This window comes from Idiotropiscis lumnitzeri, chromosome 6 (genome assembly GCF_059441095.1).
Source record: "Idiotropiscis lumnitzeri isolate Australia: NSW breed Sydney's pygmy pipehorse chromosome 6, RoL_Ilum_1.0, whole genome shotgun sequence".
Taxonomy (NCBI): Eukaryota; Metazoa; Chordata; class Actinopteri; order Syngnathiformes; family Syngnathidae; genus Idiotropiscis; species Idiotropiscis lumnitzeri.
Window position 1 is genome coordinate 22,211,435 of NC_142396.1, and position 26,635 is coordinate 22,238,069.

Below are 26,635 nucleotides of genomic sequence, written 5' to 3' on the forward strand. Positions count from 1 at the left end.
AGCCATTTTAAACTAAAAAGAAACATTTTCTGAACTGACCTCAGACGACTGCTTCATAATTGCTGTGTATTAACAGAGCTCATCTGAGACTGAGAACTTGTTTTTATTAAGATGAAATACCGTATTTTCACGACTTTAGGATGCACCGTATTACAGGGCGCAGGCTCAGTTGCAGGTGCCATTGCTGTATTTAATACATACATAGGGCGCACCGTATTATTTGGCGCAGGCATGTCAAGACATACAATAGTGCTAAAACACAAGATAGCATGGATACTAGCGTACGTTTTAAAAAAGACAGCTTTGAAAAAGGCAAAACAGTCACATGTCATTGGCAGTCCCACAGTCCATCAGGTTTGAGGGCAGCTTTTGTGACAACTCAACAAGCAGTAATTCAGACACTTCAACAGTACGTGATCACACAATGCTGGGGGAGAGATCACTCAACATCAACACAACAGCATACGAGACAACCAAAATAATGAACAAAGAAGTACAATTATGACAAAACATGAATCTCTCATGCCATGCATATTCCAAGTGCTGCAAAGCGTTCTGGGAGTGCCTCAGCCAATCAGATGGCTTGTTAGAGAGATGTCACGAGTGTTGTGCTTTGGGCAGCGTGTTTTTTTTTTTGTGCAGGGTCTCTTGTGTAAAGGTTTGTTAGAATAATATTTAGAGGTTATTATACATTTGCCATGACGCAGCATTATATCAATACATGGTGCGCATGACATGTTGCAAATTAGTGGAGTGGACTATGCTTGAGTGTTTACAGTCAGAGTGGAGGTACAGGAGGACACCTTTACTGCAGAGAGGTGTCTGCAATTGGCAGGGCGGTGGCACTTCTTCAGAAGTGAGTATGAAGTAAACAACATCGTGAGGAGCCCTGATAAGTTGGCATCGAAGTCTGAAGCAAGCATCATCGTGCTGGGTCCTGATAAAAGATGTTGACGTCAAAGTCAGCTGCGACCCATGGCGGCACACCAATGATAAACCGGACTAAACCAGCTTTTGAGAAGACGAACTGTACCACCCTTGAATGTAATCTGATTCCTCGATGTTATAAAAGGGAATGTGTGAAAAACATCGAGGAACAGAAGGGAGATGAAGTTGCCAAATAAACTTTAGTAACCTCTCTGTATCCACTTGAGCTGAGTGCCTCTCTTCTTTCAGCTGTGAACCCTATATGTCAAATTGGCGAACCTGACAAGGTTAATCTAACCCAGTGCTTCTCAATTATTTTCTGTCACACCCCCCTTCCAAGGAGAAAACAATAAGCCACCATTTTTTTATATTTCATACTAATGTACATTTCCTTTGTATATTGATGCTAGATTATGTAAATAAAATGTCCCTTAGCAAAGCTAAATTGGTAAGAAATGTAGTTTTGAGAACTATTATTGAGAGCATCTCGACACTCAGTACTCTGTGGTGCAAATATTGATGAGATGATAAATATTTACTATACGTTTGACATCGAACCTCTTCGTCGTGATGATGTCATCCATTCTTGTGTTCCGGTCTGAGAGCGCCTGCTAAATTGCTAACGTACCCGTCGTCTTACTTTATGTTTCGATACCTAATGGTTGCAATACGACACTTCTGTTCATAGCTGCTAGCTCTCCGCCCAAATGCGGTCCGAGTCAGACATCTGTATAAAGTCGAGCATACATCAAGCCACTTATTACTCTATTTATTTATCGATTAGAATGCTTAGCGCCGCCTCGTTTAAAATGCTACTTGTTAGTGGGGTCGTTTATTTGTCATCACGCAGCTTGTTGCTGCTGCTGTGCACGGACTTAGATATAGCACAAATAAAGCTTATTCTGCTGCGGCGCAAGATAGATTGGCGGCTAGTATTCAAGTAGCGGCGAAAGAAATTACTTCCGGGACAACGAGCAACAGGGCGATTTTTTTAAATTTTTTTTTTTTAAATCAGCACTGCGTGACCTGCTGCGTGAACTAAGAGCACAAACAGCAGTTTTGGCGATCTCAAAATTGTGTTGCCTGAGATTGCAATTTCGGTCCCAAAACCATACATTGTTCAGCCGTACTACGGCGGGGAAAAAAAGCATATTTCCCATGTTGACATGCGCCCCCCCTCAGCATCGCACCACTATTTGAGAAGCACTGATCTAACCCGTGATGTTTTTTGCTTGTAATAACAATGACAGACTGCAACATCGTAGACAGCAGCCCCTTTATCCAGCTTTCTCACACGCGTACATACTAGTCTGTTGTCAACTGGCTGTCTCAAACCGTAACCAACAGGAGTGTGCACACCAGTCAAATCTGTAGCTCGTTGTAATCATGAACTTTACCAACAGAGGGTGTTAACATGCAACGTAAAATGCCACCAGTTGGACAGGTGGTGTGCCTAAGACAGACATATGTGCAGATCTATGGAACTCAGTCTGTACACAGGGCGCTCTGCATTATAGAGCGCCCCATACATTTTGGAGAAAACTTGGGACTTTTAGCCTTATGGCCGTGAAAATACAGTACTCCCATTCCAAGGACTTGTGACCAGCAAGATTCGCAGAATGACACAGCGAGATGAACACACCTCCCCCATGTGCTGTGGGACCACAATTATATTATTTCTTTTTATTTTTCTATGTCTTCCTGCCATTCACTTTTCTTCAAACGATTGGATGCTAACTGCGAGACTCAAATCAGGGCAAATTTCAAAAAGGTCAACTCATCAGCAACATTTTGCAGGTGCTACCAAACTGGTGCTAAAATTGTGTTTAAGTGAGGAAGTTATTAGCCTCATGTCATGCGAACATTGTTTATTTTTAGTATTTTTTTTATTTTTTCTTATTAAATTCTCATTCTTACATCCTTTCACAATAGTTAGTTTCTTTGTGAAGTACCTCTTCCAATTCCCGTGTAGATTTAGAAATGTACAGATCATAAGAACTGCATTGTGTACTGTATGTCTAAATAAACTATAACCTCAAAGCTTCAAAATCGATTTCCAAACTGTCCAAATGCAGCTTCCTCTTAATTAATGACTGACTTCAAGAGCTTTTTCAACCGTTTAACCTTTTAAAATCAATCAAAAATATACTGAAGTTTACGTAAGGTAGTAAACTCAAGACGTTAATTAATTAAATAAATAAATCCTCAACCCATCACCACTACAATAAAGTGAGGTTTCAATCGATCTCCGCGTGCAGCATGACTGTAACACGGCTGATATGATTAATGGAGTGCATTTAAATGTCAGATCGGCAGTTTGGCAAATAATAATAATAATAATAATAATTTGCCCTTTATTAGTCCCACAATGGGGAAATTCGAGATTCGAACCTAGGCCTCCTGGGGAGACTGGGTCCTGAACGCGGCGCCTTAGACTACTCGGCCATCCTGGCAAAGAGGGAAAGATTCCTCAAAAAGAGGCTTCAAGCTGTTTAATGTCACTACCAGCTGAAGAAGAAAAGCTACCGTGTTACATTTTTTGTAATTAGCAGTAAAACATAGGTTTAATTCAAATCACCTATTTTGACAATGCAAAAAGTTACATTTTGTACACAACAGTGACTTAGATGAAAATCATTTTTGCTTTATTGACACCTCAAAAATCTGAAATTCTCTAAACAACAACAATTAACTAACTGATTGCCCTTGACGGCTAAAGACGTCAAAGATCCATTTTTTTTTTTTACTCGGATAGTAGTGAATGAGTTAATACCTTTCAAAACACATTTTGCCACTTTTCTCACCCAACGTTCACAAGCTAGCTGTCATTGGTTGTTACCTGATAGCAAAATGAAATTGCAGCGTTAAACTTGATGCGTAAACAGTTTAATTATTTACATTCTATGAATTATGATATTATGCAATGTTTATTCAAAGTCAAATATTGTAGATTGGTATTTTTCTTTATCAAAAAACACAAACAAAATTATTTGGCTTTTTTGGGGGTGTGTGGGGTGCTGAATGTGTTAAATGCCATTTCCATTCATTTTAATGGCGAAAAGCTAATTTAGTGTTTTAAGTGCTTTCAGCTATGTGCTTGGTAACACATTGAATTAAAATTCTATCTGGAGGCTCTACTGTATTGGATCAGCACTTTTTGTGATAACTTAAGTCCAAGTTTAGTATTAAACACAAGTGAAAGGTGTGTTTATGTGTAACACACCAGTACATTGTCATGAAAGGGTCGGCACTTTGTGTTTTACCTGATATATCTTGTCACACATAAAGGTTTGGCCTCCCAATATCAGGAGCGTGTGCCCTGCCTTGCGCGGTCGAGCACAGGGACCTGTCACAACACCATCGTTTTGAAGAATTCTTTTTTTACATTGCATTGCCTCTTCTACAACTACCCTGCAAACATAAAACACTCAGCATGATTTACAGCATTAGCAAATATCTTTTAAAATGCAAAACTGGAGAAAAAAAAAAAAAAAAGAATAGCGGGTTTAACAAATACATTAACATTGGGTACCTGCTCCGCTTGTCAGCCATTACAAGCTCTTCACACGCAACAGCCTCCAGGAGACATTCTGATGGGAGTAGAGCCAACCTTATAGCTCCAAGCAGCTCTGGTAAATGGTGACGCCGATTATCCAAGTCATTTCGAACCCAGCGCATCACAGAGTTAAACACGATCTACAAATAAAGCAAGTAAATTGGACGAACAGTAAGAATAACATAACTACATTTTACTGGTCTAATGATGTTTGCAAATACAGCAATGTAAAACTGCCCGGTTTAACGCGAAGATTTTATAAAAAGGAACAAAGGACAGGACTCCTCGCAGGTCTTCCAATTATGTAACTACAACTTCAGATGACCTTAACTCCCATGCACCCTAGAGGACCCTACTGAGGGTGTAGAGCTGGTCCACTGTTCCAGGGACAAAAAAACACATTGCTACTCCTGAATCTGAGATTCAAGCTCTCGACATACCCTCCTCTCCAGCACCCCTGAGTAGACCTAACCATGCAGGCTGAGGAGTGTGATTGAGAGTGTCATTGGAACACATCTTATTGTCTCCCTTCTTAAAAAGGAGGACCACCACCCCAATCTGTCAATGCAGAGGGACTGTTCTCGATGTCCATTACATGTTGTAGAGGCGCGTCAACCATGACAAACCCAAAACAGCCAGACACTCGATAAAGTCACGCGAACTTGTCAAACTATATTTGAATCCAATGTTGATTAAGTTCACACAATTATAGAATCCAGCAGCGTAAGTAAAGTAAGCATGGTGGCCCGTCTGGCTTATATTAGCACTGCCAAACGCAGTGCCAACTGATGGATCAAAGATCACGAGTTTTTGTGGCTTTGCCATTTACGTGAATAGTTTTCTCCAGATTTTCTGGATGATTTGATGATAACTTGGACGGTGCGTAGATCCAAAACTCCCAAAACAAACAAACAAAAAATACTGTTGGACTGTTTGCTTGCGCAGTTCACAAAGTCACTCCTTCCTTGCTTGTGAACAACTGTTACTTTCGGGGACATTTCTTTCATTTTCGCTCCGTACTATTTTGAAACCTGTTGCAAGCAGCAAATTCAAATTAAGCGAATATTTGCGAAACAAAACTACTTGTAAAATAACATTCTTCAGTTTAGACAAATATCCACTGCACATTTTGGCAATGGATAATGTGCCTGGGGATCCCTCCGGAAGAGCTAGAAGACGTGGCTGGAGAGAGGGAAGTCTGGGCTACCCTGCTGAAGCTGCTGCCTCCGCGATCCGACCCCGGATAAGCGGCGCATAATGGATGGATGGATACTGCGCTTGTTTATTTTTAGTGTTCCATGTTGAATTATAAAAACTGTTGTGCTACGTTCAGACCTAATGCGCTTTGCTTTATTCGCTGGCGTTTCACTGCGGAGGTGTACACAACGCAGCCACTCATTCGTGCTCACAGGGAGGAGCTTCACTTTTTTTGTTAGTTTTTTTAATCACAGTAAAAGCAGCATTTTCACTTTTCACCAATTCCTAACAAATTTCTCAATTATTCCAAACTTTCTCCCTGCTGCTTGATTATGTTTATTTCTGCAAATTTCATGACTTGCAGCCTTGTAGTCTGCATAATATGATTCTCCTGAGGGGCACCAGTGTCTAGTCGTTCTTTATTGTCTTTGTAAGGAATCAGAGATATTGGTGCATAAGTCTTGAGTGCCTTCTCGTGGCTTTCTGTGATTATTTTTTTTGTCTTTGCGTGGGTTTTCTCCGGTTTCTTCCCACATTTCAAAAACATGCATGGTCGGTTATTTGAACACTACAAATTGTCCCTTGGTGTGATTATGAGTGTGAATGGTTGTTAGTCTACGTGTGCCTGCGATTGGCTGGCAATCAGTTCAGGGTGTACCCCGCCTACTGCCCAGAGAGAGCTGAACCTTAATACGATTTATAAATGAAAATTGATGGGGTGATATCAAAAGTGCTGATGCTGAGACCAAACTAAGAAATGCAGTGGAATTGTTCTCTCCTGTCAAATTATCCCGGGCTGGAATACCTGCTCACAGGTGCAAGAGTTGATCGAATGCTAAATTCTAGAAAGTTCAAGTTCATAAAAGGATACGTTTGGAAAGAAAAAGGCAACTGCTTTTTTTTAACAGCACAGTTATCATTTTTTGTCATGTAAAGCAATTCATAATTTGCTAAATATTTCTACACATTTAGAATAATGTGGAATGTTCCCAGTGCAAGAAATTAAAAAAATAAAAAATTACTAGGGAAAGGGGGGGCAGGGGGGTAGACTGGTTAGCAGGTCCACCGCAGAGCACAGAGGTTTTGGCTTTGAACCCTTCCACGGCCATCCTGTGTGGAGTTTGCATGTTCCCCCCCGTGCCCACGTGGGTTTTCTCTGGTTTACTCTCACGTTCCAAAAACATGCATAACAAGTTGATTGGACACTCTAAATCGTCCCTCGGTGTGATTGCGAGCGTGAGTGGTCGTTTGAATTTGTGTGCCTTGTGATTGGCTAGCTACCAGCAGCTGGGATAGGCTCCAGCACGCCCATGACCCTTGTGAGGATAAGGAATGGAACTCCAGGGATTTTGACCTTTTTAAAGACATTGCTATTAACACAACTGTATATGGCCGGGTGGGTCTCCAATTATTCTGTTATCTATTGTAAATGTGTCTATGTGTTTTAATTTGTGTTCTAATTACCTGCTAATTTATATGACGGCATATGGAAAGTGCTTTGTTACAGCTACAGCTGTTGTGAAATGCACTATATAAATAAAATTGTATTGCATTGTATCATCAAATCAGTTGGATGGGATGCCAAACATTAAATATTCACTGAGATTTTATACTGTATACTCCACAGTAGGGCTGCATGATTTTGAAAAAAAAAAATGTAATTGCGATTTTTCAGACCAATATTGCGTTTACGATTCGATTAGCGGTTTTTGTATTTTACATTTTTAAATGCATTAAAATGCTATGATTGTGAGCCAGTTTAGTTTCAGTCAAGTAATTTAATCAATATTATAACAATTCAAATCACTAATGTCCCCATTTGATGAGAAGTACAAGGCGCTGTCTTCTGGCGACTGTGCTAAGGTGTGAGCTTTGACCTGCATTCTGTACCAAATAACTTGCCAATAAAAACAATACATTGGGGGTTCAGGGTATGGTGAGATAATAATAGTTGCATATCCAAAATAATAACACAGAATGAACAATAGTATGTCCAATTTATTTTTTGGCAGCATCATTAAAAATCAAAAAAGGCAATGCGAACAAAAAATAACTTGATGTAAACAAGATTCAAGTCTTGTGTAAACGTTTAAATAGGTCAGCATTGCACACTGTTGTGCACTTATTCTAAGTAAAAAAAACTTTAGAATTTACATATAAAAATACTCATGACAAAACGCTCGTCTCTCGTATATAAACAGTACATGTCTAAATATTGCATTTTTTTTTTTTTAAAAGGATAGCTGCCTTTTAAAACCCGAGGAGCACGTGGAGTGTGTTATTGTCGCGCTGAACTGACTGTAGGCTCGCCAAGCGCAGACTAATATGTGTTAGCCACCACACTGATTGGCCAGCAACATTAAGACCCGATCATCGACAATTCTAGTTGGCTAATTCATCGATCACTCAAACGGCAAATGTTGGGGGAGAGAGGAAAAACTATACAAACTATACAAAACCGCACTGTTTTGCACAAGGTCAAACCTCGATGTCGATTAAATTTAAATTTATCGTGCAGCCCTACTCCAAAGACTTAATAAACAACAAATACTTTGGTAACCTAAAACTTTTAGTCATGTACATAAATAAAATTAGTAATGTGTAAAAATAAAGGCTAAATGTTTTTTGTGTTCATTTGCTCTAAAGTATTTAAAAGTGTTTAGAATGCATTTTTTAATGAAAGCATTTTAATGAGTATCACAGTAGATTGTTTCAACTAATATAAATAAAACAAATTTGAAATTTTTTAGCTGTCAGCTATCAGTTCACTGCTTTTTATTGATGTTTTAAGTTTTGCCAAGGTATTGGTTGTACTTTTTATCCGCTTTTAAAGTTTTATTTAAAATAACTGATCTGTTGTTGCTTGCTGCAAGAGTTCTTGTCACACAAAAATATTTTGCAAATATATCTTCAGTCACTGTAAATGTTTACATTATACATCAGTATGGCTATCGACACCGCTATACATCAGCAATTATGGTCATGCTGTACAGCCCCAAAAAAAGCGACCAACTGAAAAAGTTGGTACCATCAGTGCTATCAATGCAAAAGTTAATGTCGAGTCCTATTATAGAAAAATGGCTAATATTTAAAATTAAAAACAGAGTCACTTACCTGTTCATCTTCAATCTCCAGCTCATCACTAAGCACAAGCTCCAGCAGTTTTTCTTTAGTCAAACTATAGAAGTCCTCAGATTCTCGTATCTAAAGACCAACAACACTTCTTAAAACACATGATGCACTTAAGTTATCAATATCTGTTCATTTAGACATTACGGCTGACGCAAACGATTCTTTTGGTAGTCGACAAAACACAAACAGAAGTCGCGATTAGTTGACTAATCAGATCATATGTAAATTGCACCAACAAGCAGCTGCTCTTCAATCAACACCTGTGAGCTGGGCTGCTCCTTATTGTGGCAATTGAAGCGCTCTTCAAGTTGTAACAAGCTAATAGAGTGATAATTACTGACATGACAAAGAGTAAAAGACATTAGCGTTCACGTTAGCATTGAGCTTCATCACACAGCGGCGGTAAAAGCCTTTGATCGCTGCAAAGAGACAGGGTATTGGACACAATCTGGGCCAGCACAGGACATTCGGCTCCGTCTCGCATTGCTTTTTTATTTACTTTTTTTAGCTTTGTTCAGCAAACAGCGGTCCAGAATTTGACGTCAAGAGAAACTTTCTTTGACACTATTGATTAACTAACTGCGTTCCGAAAGAAAAAGCATCTACTATGTACAATGTACGTACAAATTAGATTTTACTGCTAAATATGGCTGCCGTGCCTTTTAATCACGTTCTTTTTGTAGTCCAGTAATTATGGTACATTCCTCTCACATCACTCGTGAGGTTGGTTGCACTGGTGTAATCTCTCTATTTTTAGACGCGCCATTGAGAAATTCAGTTGACTGGTGGGTGCACAAATTGGTCTAAGCTTCGAACCCTGATACTAGTAAACAAATGTATGTTTACCATCTTTAGTGGCGGCAGATAATTTTGATTTGGACATTTTAAAAGTAATCTGACAGCCCAAAAAAAATGGTTATCCAGATGCAGATTAATGTGTAAGGAATACACTGTGTAATTTTATAATTATACTGATGGTAATTTAACAGTTGTGTGTTGAGTGTGCGTCTGTTTACTGTTTCGTAGTGCAGTAGGCACATCCTCCACGACAGCTCATACAATCTTTTACACTGATGGGCATCTGATAACAGCATCATCCCCAGACAGTTGGAAGAATGAAGGTTTTTTTCTAAAAATTCTGCTGCGGCGTCCCGTATATCATGAAATTGCAACATGTCTCCAGCCTCCAATAATGATTCAGCATTCTCTTCATTTATAATGACTCGAGATGAATAGGCATAATCCAACAGAAGCTCCAAGACCTGCAAGAGTAAATAATTCATGTTGATGTATTCCCCCCCCCCCCAAACGCGCACACACAAAAGACATGAATAAAAGTCTAATCCATGTTGGATCCTTAACTTTCACATTTGATTGTCACTAAAATAAAACCTTTGTCCTGTGGGGAACAAATCATCCAAATTGTTGCAGCTTGATAATACTGTGTATGTATGTATGTATGCATGTATGTATATTAAAAAAATAGGGCTGTCAAAATTAAAGCGTAGCTCAGGTGATTAATCCAAAATTTTTTAACTCAGTTAAATATTTTAACTCAATTAACTCAGTTTGATTTACTTCGAAAATAATTTGCATACTTTGCAGATATTGCGCCATATTAGCTGTACATCTTTAGCAAGTCACACTTTGTTCAAGTTACCACAGGGTCTTGCAAACCAGCACTGTTGGAGTGTGGCGCTTGTGGGCAGTTTTGAGAAATGTCTCGATGAAAAATACCTGTAAAGATGTCTCCATTTAGATCGATTCAAGAATCAAAGAAAGCCATTAGAACAGTCTTTGAATTAAATATACGTACTTCATATTTAGTGATTTTTTGCATCAATTCCAAGATATTATTCAAGTAAATATCTGTTACAAGCTTTGCAAAAAATTGCAGTTGAAAAATGTGATTAATCGTGATTAATCATGGATTTTTTGGTGATTAATTAGTTAAAAAAAATAATCACTTGACAGCACTTATATATATATTTTTATATATATATATATAAACATATATATATATATATATGTAAACATATTATATTATATATATAAAATATAATATATTATATATATATAATATTATATATATATATATTATATATATAATATAAATATATTATATTATATATTTATAGAATATATATAATATAATATATATAATATAATATTTATATAATATATATATTATATAATATATATATAATAGATAGGTAAATAGATAGATAGATAGATATGCACGCACACACATATACGCATCAGCATGCCACAAGATGGCACCACAGCAATATTTTTATATTAGGCATGGCTTTCGCATGCACACAAAAATAGTGGCTAGTTGAGTTTTTAAGCAAATAATGGAGGGTAGCCTCCAAACAAACAAACCTCGGGGTGTATACTGTCTCTGAAATTGACCTCACTGTCCATACTTTCTCGTAGTCCTCCACTGAACATGGCTTCAAAGTAACGGCTGCAAGCTGACAATACCGCCCTGGAAGATGCAAAATAATATGTTACGACACCGCCAAAAACCTGCCAAGATGACTGCAGTTGTGCTCATAGTTTAAATACCTTGGAAGAATTTGTTCAACATTGGCTTTTTGCTGGTAAATTAGGGAAATATCACTGGTCATGGAAAATATTTTTTCATTACGGGATAATGGTCAGTTGAAGGCATTTTTTATGATAAATGCGTGTTCCCTTTTAAAAAGCATAAAACAGAGGTTACTCCGTTACATTTACTCAAGTAACTTTTTGGATAAATTGCATTTGTAGTTTTGATCAATCAATCGTTTTAATGAATTATCTTAGTTGTTTATTTTTAATCACCAACCCTTATACTACTTTTGTTTCGGTAAAATTAGTAAAAAATAATCATACAATCCCAGAGAGTTAAAAGAAATTAATAACAAAAACTAAACACCATTAAAACACTAACACAATGCCAAGTTTCATGCGGAGTCAAAACCCACATAGAGTAAAAAAAGTGTTTTAGAAATGGCCTTGCCTAACATATAACAGCTGGTCATTGCTAAGACTAAGACCGGAAACAGAAAAAAGCTTGATCCCCTCAGAGCTTCCACTTAGTACTCAGTAGGGATGTCCCGATACATTTACCACAACCGATCCGATGTTGCTGCTTAAGAGTATTTCCAATATCTTTTAATGAGGTATGAGCAGGAATGATATATCTTATTTTTTATCATTTATAATTACCGAAATATAATTTATTTTTTAGTATGAATTGTTCAAAGACTTGACCAAGTTATCCTAAATAACAACAGTCAGCAATGGTAGGTATGAGAATATATGACCCATTTATTCCAAATATGGGGTGCATCTAGGGCTGGGCGATAAACCGAAAATTTACCGTTACCGAAATGTATTACAATGACCGACATAATTTTGCCCATGTCTGTAAATTCGGTGTCTAAAAAAAAAAAAGAAAAAGAAAAGTTTTCTGTCTGCGGCGATGTTCATGCCTCTTTAAGACGGCTACAGCGCATGTAGTCACGTGACTCATTCGCCGTAGAAGAATGTCAACAGAAAACACGTTCGTAGCTGGCGATTCAAATCCTGAAGCGGCTGACACGGCTGCAGACGAAGTAACGTTAGTTGAAATTGTTCCTTGTCCCGAAAAGAAATTCGACATCTGTCGTTTGGAAATGTTTTGGTTTCCATAAAGACGATGTTTGAGCAAAATAACATGAACTACACAGTAAGTCGTAAGCACCTGAAACAGCGCGTCCAACCTTTTCTTTTTCACCACCCACAACACAACCATGCTGTTGACTTGGAGCTTGTGCTAAAAGTTCAAAGTGAGAAGCAAGGTTGGACAAGTGACAACAGCCCATAACGGAGGCGACACAATACCAGAGAATGTCTCAGAGGTGGACGCGATAGCCTAGCACATAGCTAAAGATAGAGCTCCTCTAGTTACAGTGGAGCGCACAGGGTTTAAACGCCTCATGAATGTAGGCGACAAGAGGTACGAAAATATTTGTTGCAAACAGCACTTCCCGATATGGACAACATCGGGACGGGAGCGGAGACATGTCAAGCATTTTGCATCCACATCCGACTTGTGGTCGAGTCGCAACATGGATCCCTGTTTGAGCCTGAATGTGCATTACATAGACGACAAGTGGCGACCGCCCACCAGAGTACTCGAGACGGCACATTTTCCTGATGAAGCACACGCGTTTATTTGGCACTGGCATTCCATTGACATTTTTTTTCATTTTATTTAGCATTTTGTTTACAGGCGACTAGCTCCTTTGCACATGGCATTATTTATATTGTTTACAAGATACCTTTACACAAATCTAGGCCTTTGCAAATGGCATTACAGCATCTCGGCACAATATATTTGCAGAAAAAGATTTTGTGAGAGGTACCCTTTTTCTCCTGTTCTTTGTGACATTGTTCAAGTCATGCAAAGCAAGCTATTTGGAATGTTTATTCAAATGATTTTTGTACTTTTATTTTTCATTGAAAGTAATGTGTACCAGTTGGTCAATAAAAAAAGCAGTTAATATATATTTCCTGCATTTATTTTGATTTTGGTCCTCAGGAAGAATTTATCGCGCATTTATCGTTGAGGTAAAATTGCCCGATTTATCGCGATATTGATTTGAGGTCATATCGCCCAACCCTAGGTGCATCTGACTATTAAATGGATATATACATACAGTTACTAGTTACCAGTTAAAAATGCAGTTAGCAATCAAAGTGCAGTAATATTAATGTATCTTGAATACATTTAATTAATTTTGCATTGCACCAGTACCATATATGTTGAAAGAAATTAATAAAACAAACCAAAAAAATCTATATGATTATTTTTATAATTGCATATTTCTCTTTTTTTTCCCATCTTATGGCTGTATAAAATTCATTGTTTTGGAATGCTGGAGGAAGCCTCAGCACCCACAATTCAAATCCAAAGCAAAAGAAATGTGAAGGAGACACCATGTGCACAATGCAGCAGAGACAGACAAACAGGCAGATCGCTAACTTCATCTGGTGAGGGAAAGCAAAGAAATTTTGGTAGCTTCATGAAATTTTTCAAACCATTCCACACGACCAGTTTGTAAATTTGTAAAAGGTAGCGGAGAGAGGTTTGCTTCACACAGCTTTGCCTCCCCACGCCAGACGCATACAAACGTGCGCACACGTCCCTGTGACTGAGACATGACGTTAACCGGAAAAATACATTTGTATTTCTTTAATTCCTGGTGACAAATATAGCAGACGATATTGGTTTATGAATAAGTCCTGCAGTGAATACGATCCAAAACAGTCACCCTCCACTCCCTTCTGGTTAAGCAAGCAAGTTTCGGCAAGGATTGAGTTGCGCGATCTCCCTCTCATTAAAAATGTAATTCTGAAAAAAATAATCCACATTTTTATTAAATGTACCTGTAATTTGTAGTTTTTTCTGCAACAGTGATGGAATATATCTTTTTTTTTACAGGTTTTTTTGGTATCCTAAATATACAAGGCCGGTAGATGGATTTCTTTTACCTCCCCACCCCAAGCTTGTGCACACGTATGCACTCGATGTCATAAAGTGCCCCCACTGACGAGATAGTGCGCCCCATGGACGATGGTACCCGAAGCTCTGTGCATGTTTTGTGTATGGAGAGCGCCGGTCGTGTGTAGTCCTGCTTTTGTTTACACATAACCTCGGCCACTTGAAGCATATACCAGAGCCGGCAGAAATGCATGCATATCCTGCCGGTCGCTCCATCTTCTCCGGGATGTTAAAAGTGCTCGTCAACTCGTCAATTTTCACTGTAATCCAATGTTGATTAAGTCCACATTAATTTATGATCCAGCAGCAAAGTTGAAAAGGAAAAGGCACTGTCGTTCGTACTCATATTGCTTCATCTGACCCCTTGGACAGCCAGCCGCCTGACGCCTTCACCCCAGAGGCGAGCCCACAACCGTGATGGGCGTGCTGGCTGACTATCGAGGCGAGCCTGGGCTACCGAATCTCATTCTACTCAATGATAGCAGTGCGTGCGCGCACGATATATAACTTCAATTTTTTTTAATAAATATGGTCACTCCTAGACCGTGGTTGTTTTGATCACGTGGGCAATGCACACTCGCTCTCGACGCTGCTGGATAGAAGAACCGAAGCGGATTCTCGAATGGAATGCTTTCCTAATAGTACTCATATCAGAGATTTTGGATGGAGACCCGTGAAATCCGATATGTTTTTTTGGCTGATATTGGAATTGCAATCGAGACACTCCTAGTCCTCAGTATCTAAAAGAACGTCTGGTCCATGTCAAAAAAGAAAAAAAATATTTGCGTCAAAGCATCTGCTTGAAATTAACCTTTTCAGGCTCGTCAAAAACAGAAAAAGGTCAAAGGTGGCTATGTTCTATTGCTGATAAAAGAACGAAGAAAGGTACAAATACCTTTTTATCTCTCACGAAAGAAGAGAGGCTCATCATTCTTTTGGTATATGTTGTGTTTATATAGGTGTAGATCACAATATTCTATGGGCTTTGAAAAATCTGTGAAATTCCTTAAAAAATGGTATGCAAGGTGGAAGTGGCTTTTTTGGAAAATGGCTGGCAGATGAGTACAAGTGCAAATAAACTCCATATTTTCGTGAGCTGGGTCAGCGCACTGGCTGGGTTTTTAAATCGGACGTAACGTGATTGACCCAACGGGGTCATCTTCAGACTCTGAAGATAGCAATGACAAGCTGTTGGTTAGTATTGTGGTTGCTCCATATTTATTGTTTGATTAAAGGACTGTCACAGCACAAAAAAAGCCAAGGACAAGGACAGAGTAGTGTTCAAAGGAACAGAACAGAAGCATTCGATTAGTCAGTGTGTATAAAGAATAAAAGTGCAAACATCAATGGCATCTGATTTGCTGAAAAAAATAGGGCTTACCAAAACAAAAACCTACCCTGCATGCAGCCATATTGGATATTTTGGACTGATTCATGTGATCCCTGCAACATCATCAGGGCTGTACACTTGATTGCTTATTTTGGATTTGTTTACTAGTCTATCGTGCTATAAAAATGCCAGGCGTCATCAAGTGTTCCCATAATTACAATATCACTCCAACCGTCAGGTTTCATGTTCTACCTAGAAGAAAAGGGGGGAAGAAAAAGATACATTAAGGGCGCAACGGCTGACAATGCAGTCAGCCTGTTGCCTCTAAAGTAACTTCCACAGTATCACAATGCTACGACCGTAAAAAATAACCGATTATCACCAAAATGTATGTACGCAACGGTAGCCATGAGAAAAATTCTCTGAAAATATTAGATTGTAATTCGCGAGATTTTGTATGACGCGTCATAAGGTTATTGTCCATATTTGCCTTGTAGAGTGGGAATATTCCGTCACATGTTGAACAGAAAACATGTCCGATTGTCACCAAAATGTATGTGGACATAATCATAGTCGAAAGATATTAGAATGAAATTCCCAACATTTCGGAAGATCATCAAGTCGGAAGGGTTGCATACGCATACGTATATTAATAAGGCAATACTTCAGGCGCGACAATCTTCACCAGAAGACATTAGCAGGCCCACATCCATGCACTTGTATGGGTGCATTTGGTAATACGCGCAGTGTGTGCTGTGCCCCTTCGAACACAACACAGAAAGAATCTCCTAATGCAACCCCTGCATTAAACATCTGTGACCCTTTCAGCCCATTTCTAAAACAGAGACTGTAGCAGGTTAGATAGTAAGTTGACTAATCAAGACGACATTGACGACCCAAATTGTCGACAATAAAGTTAAGCAGTCGACGAGTCATTTATTTATACACGGTTCTTTTCCATGGCCAAATTCAAGTACTTTTGAAGTACTTTCAAGATCAATCTTCCAATTTTTCCATTACCCCTCAAATGGCGAAAACCAGTGAGAATCAAGCCACAGCAGTGTTGTATAAGGTTGCAAAAAGTTGTCTGTTGGAAAAACAGTATTTTCTATAGATTATTCTTTTATTATTTGCAAACGTGTCTCTATTTTTTTGTTTTATCAAATTTATTTTTCTTGCAGCACTCAATAACATAAGACCACATTGATTCACACCGTATTTCTGTTTATAAACTGCATAATGTGATTTAAATACACACACCCACAAAGTCAATTTCACTTATTTATTAAAAAAACTGTACCATGTTAATTTAAGGATAACAAATATATTTTGTCTGTTTCACAATACCTCAATCGCCTTTCATGAAGCAGATCTTGCCTTATAACCCACTCTATGATCATGACAATGTTACCATTTTAATGTAATTAACAAAACGACAATAGTTACCTTTTGGTTGGTTTCAGTGAGGTAGCCAGACAAGTTAATTTTAAAATTGTTTACCTTTTAATAAAAATATATTTTATCAGCTGGACCTTAGAGCACTGTTCAATATTTAGGCTACAAAACAATGCTTGTAATGCATGTCTCTTTTTTTAATTCCACTTACATATTATTATGTTCATGAAATTAAACACACGTGAAACTATAAGAGTCAACTTCCTTTTTGTAGTCATTCACAGCCTTGCAACTGTAGGCATGCCATGACATTGAGTGTTTACCTTAGGCAAGTGATTCTCACCATTGGCACAGTACCGTACAGAGGCAGATCATCAGGTGTGCCGCAGAAAATTAGCAAATGTCAATTATTTCAACAAAAAATCGTATGATTTCAAAATCAATTCATGTATGCCAACCACATAGAGTAACAGGCAAAATAATGAAATACACTTCAACTAGATGAATAAAGGTACATAATTAACCTGTATCCACTTGCTTGAATCGTTTTGCCAAGTGGTGTGCCGTGAATTTTTTTCCCCCTCATTTGAAAAACACTGCCTTCCGGTGTGGGCAAATGAAGCAGCTGTGTCCAAAAACACTCTGTGGTGAAACGCCAGCGAATTAAGCAAAACGGAATGCTCGATTGGATTTGGCATGAATTTAGCATTAGGCATATACCCGCTAAAGTCAGCTGACCTTAGATGTTAGTTGAGGAAGTTCATAACATTATAATTTATCATTGACAAACGCTCACTTTTTTTCCTTTCATAGTCAAGTCAAGTCAAGTCAAGTCAATTTTATTTGTATAGCCCTTAATCACAGACAGTCTCAAAGGGCTTTACATAACCACAATCGACATCCCCGATCTTAACCCCCAGGAGGGCAAGGAAAAACTCACAAAACCTCATTAGGGGAAAAGTGAGAAACCTTGAGAAGGGACCACAGACGGGGGAATCCCCCTTCCAGGATGACCAGGCTGCAATGGATGCCAACTGGGCAACATTTGACACATACAATGATGCTATACAATAATAGATGAGATAATGTGAGAGTCAATTGAATGAAGTACTGCAGGAAGATGACTTCAGTGGAGTGGGTCCTCATCCAGGGCCGTAATATCCAAAGCCCGTAATAACTGTTCAAAATCAACATGTAATCTAGCGCTGATAGATATCTGCAGCATCTACCAAAACGTTAGCATCCTAACTAACTTTAGTTCATTTGAAGGGTTCGTAATGTCTGAGGCTTACTTTTCACATGGCTCGAGAAAGCCGACTCTCCCATTGCAAAAAATTTGCACTTCAATCTTGTTAATCAAGAAATTACTGCCATTCCACATGAAATGACCGGCCGAGTTATAGACAACTTTTGTGAATGCCTTCCACTGTGTGGACATTAATGGATCCCATTCGACTGATTTAATTTTTAACAAGTGAATGAAATGGAATGGCATTATATGTCCATCCATCCATCATCTGTACCGCTTCTCCTCACTAGGGTCGCGGGGGTGCTGGAGCCTATCCCAGCTATCTACGGGCAGTAGGCGGGGGACACTCTGAACTGGTTGCCAGCCAATTGCAGGGCACACAGAGACGAACAACCATCCGCACTCACACTCATACCTAGGGGCAATTTACAGTGTTCAATCGGCCTGCCATGCATGTTTTTGGAATGTGGGAGGAAACCGGAGTACCTGGAGGAAACCCACGCAGGCACGGGGAGAACATGCAAACTCCACACAGGATGGCCGGAGCTGGGATTGAACCCACGCCCGATGCTGTCTCTCACTGTGAGGCCATCGTGCTAACCAGTCGACCACCGTACCGTATATGTAGTTTTCAAAAATAACAGTATTTTGTTTATTTTATTTGCTGTTTCTTTGATCTACAAATGTGTCAAATCATTTCCCTAACCCTGTATATTTATTTATTTGGGGCATTGCTTCTCTTCTTGAAACTGCTTCGTCTTGCGGTTTTCCCCACAGGCTGTATGCTCGTCTATGGCGGACACGTGCTGTAATGTCAATCTGGATCCTCCGTGATGTAAATGGAAACATTGTAGGTAAGGAGTGTCATGGCCACCTGGTGTTGGCAACATTTCAACCACAAATACTTATGATGCAAACATCACTTTCATGGCAGCACAACGGGGATTCTCGATAATTGAGAAAAAAAAACACATTGTGGCTGATGGCTGATTTTATTTCTGAAATGTTCATTCAAGTCTGGAAGCTAGCTGAAGTGAAGCACACACGGGTTACGGTGTGTGTTGGATGTAACTTTTGTAACACGATATCTTTATGGTACGCGAACATATTGTAGCGTCTCCTACAGATTAAGGGGGCATTAGTCAGTGAACTCACGTTTATTAACGACCAAAGCAGTCCGTGTTTGACATCGAAAGAGAAAGATCTCACGCTCTCTTGCAAACGGAGTGATGTGTTCACGAACAACTGGAAATTCCAGCACTCAAATTAACAAAATATATGTGCCACAAACCCTCATTGGCATCACATAAAAATAAAACTTAAAATTAAGTTCATTGTACTATACTACGTTTTGCCGCTAAAAAAATATTATTCAGATAAGGACTTTTTTTGTTTGTACCATGTGCATTGATTTTGCAAATCAATGTATTGTTTTTCTAATTTATTATATAAATTTTACTTATACTCTGTGTTTGTTCCAGTTTTTCCAACTATGTATAAAGATAGTGAAGCTGTTCTGTTATATATATATATATATATATATATATAAAAACATTTTTTTTTTAACTTGAGTTCTAAGTGCTTGGTGCTCATGTACCAAGCAATCCAATGTAAAATCAATGGTTTACTTTGGCGCAAGATTTATGCCACAATTCCGTAAGCACAATGTGAAATACCGTGTACAAAAATGAGTTTCAGGTGTATTTAATGTGAAATAACACGTACAAGACGCGATGCAGGCGTGATAACTGTGCCACAATTCTTAACCAATCAGGAGTCGAACTAGGACTGGGCGATATGACCTAAAATCAATATCGTGGTAAATTGGGCAATTTTACCTCGATAGCAATAAATGCACGATAAATTCCCCCTGAGGATCAAAATATAAATAAATAAATGAAATGCATATTAACTGTTTTTTATTGACCAACTGGTACACATTACTGTCAGTGAAAAATAAAAATACAAAAAACATTTGTATAAACATTCCAAATAGCTTGCTTTGCATGATTTGAACAATGTCACAAAGAACAGGAGAAAAAGGGTCCCTCTCACAAAATCTTTTTCTGCAAATAGAAAATTTGCAAAGGCCTAGATTTGTGTAAAGGTATCTTGTGAACAATATAAATAATGCCATGTGCAAAGGAGCTAGTCACCTGTAAACAAAATGCTAAATAGAATGAAAAAAATGTCAATGGAATGCCAGTGCCAAATAAACAAGTGTGCATCATCAGGAAAATGCCGTCTCGAGTACTCTGGTGGGCGGTCGCCACTTGTCGTCTAATGTCATGCACATTCAGGCTCAAACAGGGATGCATGTTGCGACTCGACCACAAGTCGGATGTGGATGCAAAATGCTTGACATGTCTCCGCTCCTGTCCCGATGTTGTCCAGATCGGGAAGTACGATTTGCGACAAATATTTTTGTACCTCTTGTCGGCTACTTTCATGAAGCGTTTCAATCCTGTGCGCTCCACTGTTATTAGAGGAGCTATATCTTTAGAGCTATGTGCTCGGCTATCGCGTCCACCTCTGAGACGTTCTCTCGTACGGTGTCGCCTCCGTGATGGGCTGTTGTCACTTTTCCAAACTTGCTCCTCACTTTGAACTTTTAGCACAAGCTCCAAGTCAACAGCATGGTTGTGTTGTGGGTGGTGAAAAAGAAAAGGTTGGACGCGCTGTTTTGGTGCTTACGATGCACTTTGTAGTTCATGTTCTTTTGCTTAAACATCGTCTTTATGGAACCCAAAACATTTCCAAACGTCAAATTTCTTTTCGGGACAAGCGCGACAGGAACGATTTCAACTAACGTTACTTCGTCTTCAGCCGGGTCAGCCGCTTCTGAATTTGAATCGCCAGCTACGAACGCGTCTTGTTTACATTCTTGTTCAGAAGGGTGGAGTCACGTGACGACACACGCAGTAGCCATCTTAAAGGGGCATGAACATCGCCGCAGACAGGAAAGACTTTTTCTTTTTTTTTTTTTTTTTAGACACCGAATTTACCGACATGGGCAAAATGATGTCGGTCATTGTAATACATTTCGGTAACGGTAAATTTTGGGTTTATCGCCCGGACACAACAAATGCATTTGAACCATCAATTATTTTTCTTACCTGTGACAGTGGAAGGAGCGGTCTCCAGCCCACAGGGTGATATCTGTGAATATGCACCGTTTTCTCATTGCGTTTAGATGAGTCAAGACACTGTCAGGGTGTGATGGCTTGTGAAACAGAGAAATGTTCATAGATCCCGAGCTGGTGCGGGATTTCCGATTCTCATGAACAGTCACCGACATGGTGGCCGTCCTCACTCAGAACCTTAAGGATAAAAAAAAGGACAAAAAATAGAATAATTAATGCAAAATTAATGACTATGTACGGTATGTTGTATGTGTACTAATTTCATGATAGGATATGAAGTAAGTTCTTGTGCAGAAACAAAATTATTTTAAGGAAAATGAATTTTGAAAGAAAAAAATTAGAGAATGCAATTTCTGGAGAAAATGAACGTGAAATCTGAGGGGCTGAATCAAAATCTGTGGTATGACATCAAATGATGTAGGATTACCGTATTTTCGCAACCATAAGGCGCACTTTAAAGTCCTGAAACTCGTCCAAAAAAGCCAGGGCGCCTTTTGAGGCGGAGCGCCCATTATGTGGACCAAGTGCACCGCTGGGCTGACTGCGAACATTAACTAACTGCACACTGCTTATATAGAGAGAAGGTGGGCGTGGCTAAAGACAGCAGGCGGACGTGAGAGGGGAGATGGGCGTGAATGACAACGCAAAGACGCAGCGCAAAGCAGCCCCCAATGCCCCTATATGGGCAAACGTGTTTGCTAGCTCTGTTGTTAGGGCTTTCGCAAAAGCCGGCATCATGAGGAGTCGCACGCAGCAGGGACACGGGGAATCTGACAATGACGAGAGGGAACCCTTGCGTGTTTGTGGGAGAACTTGCCCAGCTGTTTTCTGATACAGAAGACGATTTTGATGGATTTGTGGATGATGACTGATTAATAATAATGTGAGTACATTTGTCAAATAGTTCAATAAAATACAACCAAACTCAGTTTTGCTCCTGTTGCCTTTTTAAAAACAGCTAGCCATGCTATCTTCTGTTTTTGTGTGCATGCATGTAAACTAAGGTATTGTATGGTAGGCTGGGAGGCGGAATTTTGCTGGGCCTACACTCTTTTGCTATTCAGTTGATTTGGGGTGATAGTTTTAGTTTTGATGTAACACCGTGACCGCACATCGTTTGTTGATTAGTGACTTGCTCACACCGGCATTGTGTCGGCATCCCATCTGAGGGGCTGCGCGGCAACGAGACGCCGAGGCAGACTGATAATGACTCTCGTGTTTGGTGGAAAACGTGTCCAGCTGTTTATCTTTGATACAGAAGACAAGGACTTGGTGCATTTTTTGGATGAGGACAACTTCAGCACGTTGTTAAAAGCTAAAATAAAGTACCACAGAACTCCCGCTGCCATTTTAAAAACACGCTAGCGCGACTGAGCAGCCAGTGCGACTGCTCGGTTGCTCGGTTCTGTTTGCGCCCAATGATACGGTGCGTTCTATCTATGTATTAAATACAGAAATAGCACCCTCAACTGGTACTGCGCCCTTTGATACGGCACGTCTTTTGGCCGTAAATATCCGGTATATTGAATGACAGCATTATACACAACGACGTGGAATGGTTTGAATTGGTCAAAATATGTGGAAAGTTGAGGGGAAAAAATTATTTTTATAATTTGGAAAAAATGCAGTGCTACGAATAGTTTTCAGTTGAAACGGTTTGAATCTGTCAAAAATGTGGAAAAAAAGGGGAGAAAGGCAATAAAATGTAATTTTGGCTTCTGTTTTAAAATATTGAAAGAAATTTGCAGAAGGAAGGAACAAGGAAAGTCATTATTGAATTACAGCTATTTTATTTTATACTATTAATGTTTTATTTTATACTATAAAATAAAATAATTAAAAGTGTGTGTCAGAATACTACTTACTTCAGGAGCGATATCATAAATATTGTCTTGTTATTATTGACGCATACTCAAAATGAGTAGAAATTTCTCCAGCAAAACAACAAGATGCACTGACAGTTGCGAAATCATTATGTAAAGATATAATACCAAGGTATGGTATACCAGAAATAATCTACAGTGATAATGGAACACACTTCGTAAATACAATCATAAATAAAATAGGGCAAATGTTTCACATAGATTTAAAACATCATTGTTCATACCATCCTCAGAGTGCAGGCCTGGTGGAAAGAATGAATGGAACGATAAAAAATAGACTGAAAAAATGTATGGAAGAAACTAAACGTCCATGGACTCGATGTATAGATCTTGTAAAATTGCATATCAATATTACAAGTTCCACAGGACTGACACCTTATGAAGTTCTTTTAGGCAGACCATATAGGGTACCTTATTTTTCCACACAGTGGGAAATTGATAATGAGGCCAACCTAGCCGATTACATGAGGAAAACTTTAGAAAAAAGAAATGAATTGATATTGCCAGAAAGCGAGTGTACTTCTCTTCAACAGGACGAACAGGTCGTTCCGGGAGACTGGGTTCTGATCCGGAGCCTAAAAAGGAAACACTGGAACTCTCCGAAGTGGGAAGGCCCTCACCAAGTTCTGCTGACCACACCAACTGCAGTAAAAATTGCAGCACGAAACACCTGGATCCACCTTGCGCATTGTAAGAAGGTCATCTCAACCGAGACACCCGAAAAGGGAAAGGTAGGCAAGCCTGGTGACTAGGTGGGAGCAGATCAATAGGATCTGAAAACATTTTAGGCCAGTGAAGAACTATAAGCCACCCTACCCTATTAGGGGTCTCTCGGCAGACATGATTTTCGCGTGGATAAAGTTTGAGATTTTGTGTTGTGCGGCCATGGTTGCAGTGAAAGCTTTGTATACACCAACATATACACCGATAAATAATAATAATGGACATTCAACTAAAAATCTTAGATTACCTGATAAAAAGAACTTTACATCATGCGCTAGGAGCAACAGTATTGCTGAATCGGCGACAATGATTTGTTTGCCGACTAACAAGGTGACAACTGCTATTATACCATGGTCTGAAGTTAAATTGAGTGAAGCATCCGTTTTCAAAGTAGGACGACATGCGTATAGTGCACAAAGTTATGGACGCCTGTACACATGGTACTTAACTGCGAGAACTAGAAGATGGGATGGACTGGTAGCAGAAACGGGACAAGACTGGTCTGACTGGACGACTGAAAAATGTGCAAAAACTTTGCGGAAGAAACTTTCATTAACACACGTAGCGATAGGAATTCAGTTAACTATTAACTCGACAAATTGGGGATGCGACAATAATCCGTGTGAAGAATTAGATTTAAGCCCATATTCTCAAGGGGTAGATCCTTATCATACAATTGTAATTTGTGTATCTACCATTTTAAAGAACCCCGTTGAGGCTACCCCTACAGAAAATATAGAGACCGAAACTTCGATGAAAAAACCATCTAAAATGGTGCTAAAATTTAAAGGAAAACTCTCTGTAGATGATCACTTTTTGGCTGTTACAGGAGTTACCCAATTAGGAAATAATTGGCTACTATTAATGGAATCAGCCGCTAAAACTGCAAATTCTAGCTGTGTTTCATGCATGAGTCCGAGGCCATTGCTACGAGTAATTCCAGCAGCTCTTCCATCAACATGCCTTTTAGAAGTAATGACGAAATTGACACCTAATGCGGATTGCATTGCTTGGAATGATGTGTACCCTACGACTAAGGCAACGAAAGATAAGCCTATCTTTTCTACCGATGTGGCAGTGGCTAACTTTACTTGTGTTAATCTCACAGGAACACAAAATAGAGTGGGAGGCTTATCATCAGCGTGGTGCAAAACAACTCCGCTCCAAGCAGGTACACTACTGCCACGCAGTGATGTGTGGTGGTGGTGCGGGGGTACTAAATTATTTGATTCATTAAAGGACGCAGTTGGAACTTGTGCATTGGTGTCACTTCTCTTACCAGATGTATATTTTTCCATCCACAGCAAGGGATATTCAAAGAGCAGTTGAAGCCCACGAATTCCCCTATTATTATGCCAGGAAAAGACGAAGTGCTTCCTGGAGGGATGGTGAGGTGACCTATTTGGATGCAATTGGCCAACCAAGGGGCGTACCAGATGAGTATAAGTTGGTAAATCAAATCGCAGCAGGGTTCGAGTCCATTCTTCTTTGGATTACACCGAATAAGAATGTGGATCGAATAAATTACATACACTATAACGTGCAAAGATTGGGGAACTTCACTGAAGAAGGATTTATAGCTATTAAAGAACAATTGGCAGCAACATCACTCATGGCATTTCAAAACCGCATCGCGGTGGACATGCTGTTGGCAGAGAGAGGAGGGGTTTGCGCCATGTTTGGGGACCAATGCTGTACTTTCATTCCTAACAACACTTCTCCGGAAGGGTCCCTCACAAGAGCCATTGCAGGCTTGCGCACCCTGAACCGAAAGATGAAGGAACACTCAGGTGTGACTACCTCTGCATGGGATGAGTGGTGGAACAAAACGTTTGGTAAATATAAAAATATGGTATTTTCTGTAATGATTTCTATAACAATGTTCACCTCAATCCTTGTACTGTGTGGATGTTGTTGTATTCCCTGCATTCGCGTTTTGATTGTCCGACTTATCTCAACAGCTCTCGCTCCAACAAATTCCAAACTACAGGAAATATATCCTTTGATTAATTACAGAGGTACTGGTGATGGAGGAGACACTGATGACCAAGTTGATGATGATGACTGAATTTACCTGGGAGATCCTATTCGTTAATCCAAAACTCTCAAATACATTAAAGTAAAACAAGGAAAAATAGAGGGGTTTACATTTGCTATCAAGCTAATGATTTGATGGAATTAAATCTTTGGAAATTCCATTGATGATAATTTTTGGGGCAAATGTAGAATAAAAAGGGGGGAATGTTAGAATAATATTTAGAGGTTATTATACATTTGCCATGACGCAGCATTATTTCAATACATGGTGCGCATGACATGTTGCAAATTAGTGGAGTGGACTATGCTTGAGTGTTTACAGTCAGAGTGGAGGTACAGGAGGACATCTCTACTGCAGAGAGGTGTCTGCAATTGGCAGGGCGGTGGGACTTCTTCAGAAGTGAGGATGACGTAAACAACATCATGAGGAGCCCTGATAAGTTGGCATCGAAGTCTGAAGCAAGCAACATCGTGCTGGGTCCTGATAAAAGATGTTGACGTCAAAGTCAGCTGCGACCCATGGCGGC

The 26,635-nt window shown here is 39.3% G+C and overlaps 1 protein-coding gene and 1 pseudogene across 1 annotated transcript in view; one reads left to right on the forward strand and one right to left on the reverse strand.

The window, feature by feature from the left end:
• klhl25 (kelch like family member 25) overlaps nucleotides 1-26,635 on the reverse strand; it is a 54,195-nt gene that overhangs the window by 15,225 nt on the left and 12,335 nt on the right. Inside the window, exons 2-7 of the mRNA XM_088297903.1 lie at nucleotides 21,439-21,642; nucleotides 11,198-11,303; nucleotides 9,829-10,074; nucleotides 8,795-8,884; nucleotides 4,460-4,623; nucleotides 4,191-4,338 (exon numbers count right to left, since the gene is read on the reverse strand). Coding sequence (XP_088154029.1) covers nucleotides 4,191-4,338; nucleotides 4,460-4,623; nucleotides 8,795-8,884; nucleotides 9,829-10,074; nucleotides 11,198-11,303; nucleotides 21,439-21,620 — 936 coding nt within the window. The 5' untranslated portion in view covers nucleotides 21,621-21,642. The remainder of the gene's footprint in view (nucleotides 1-4,190; nucleotides 4,339-4,459; nucleotides 4,624-8,794; nucleotides 8,885-9,828; nucleotides 10,075-11,197; nucleotides 11,304-21,438; nucleotides 21,643-26,635) is intronic.
• Nucleotides 24,378-26,635, forward strand: part of LOC148335905 (uncharacterized) — a 16,883-nt pseudogene continuing 14,625 nt past the window's right edge.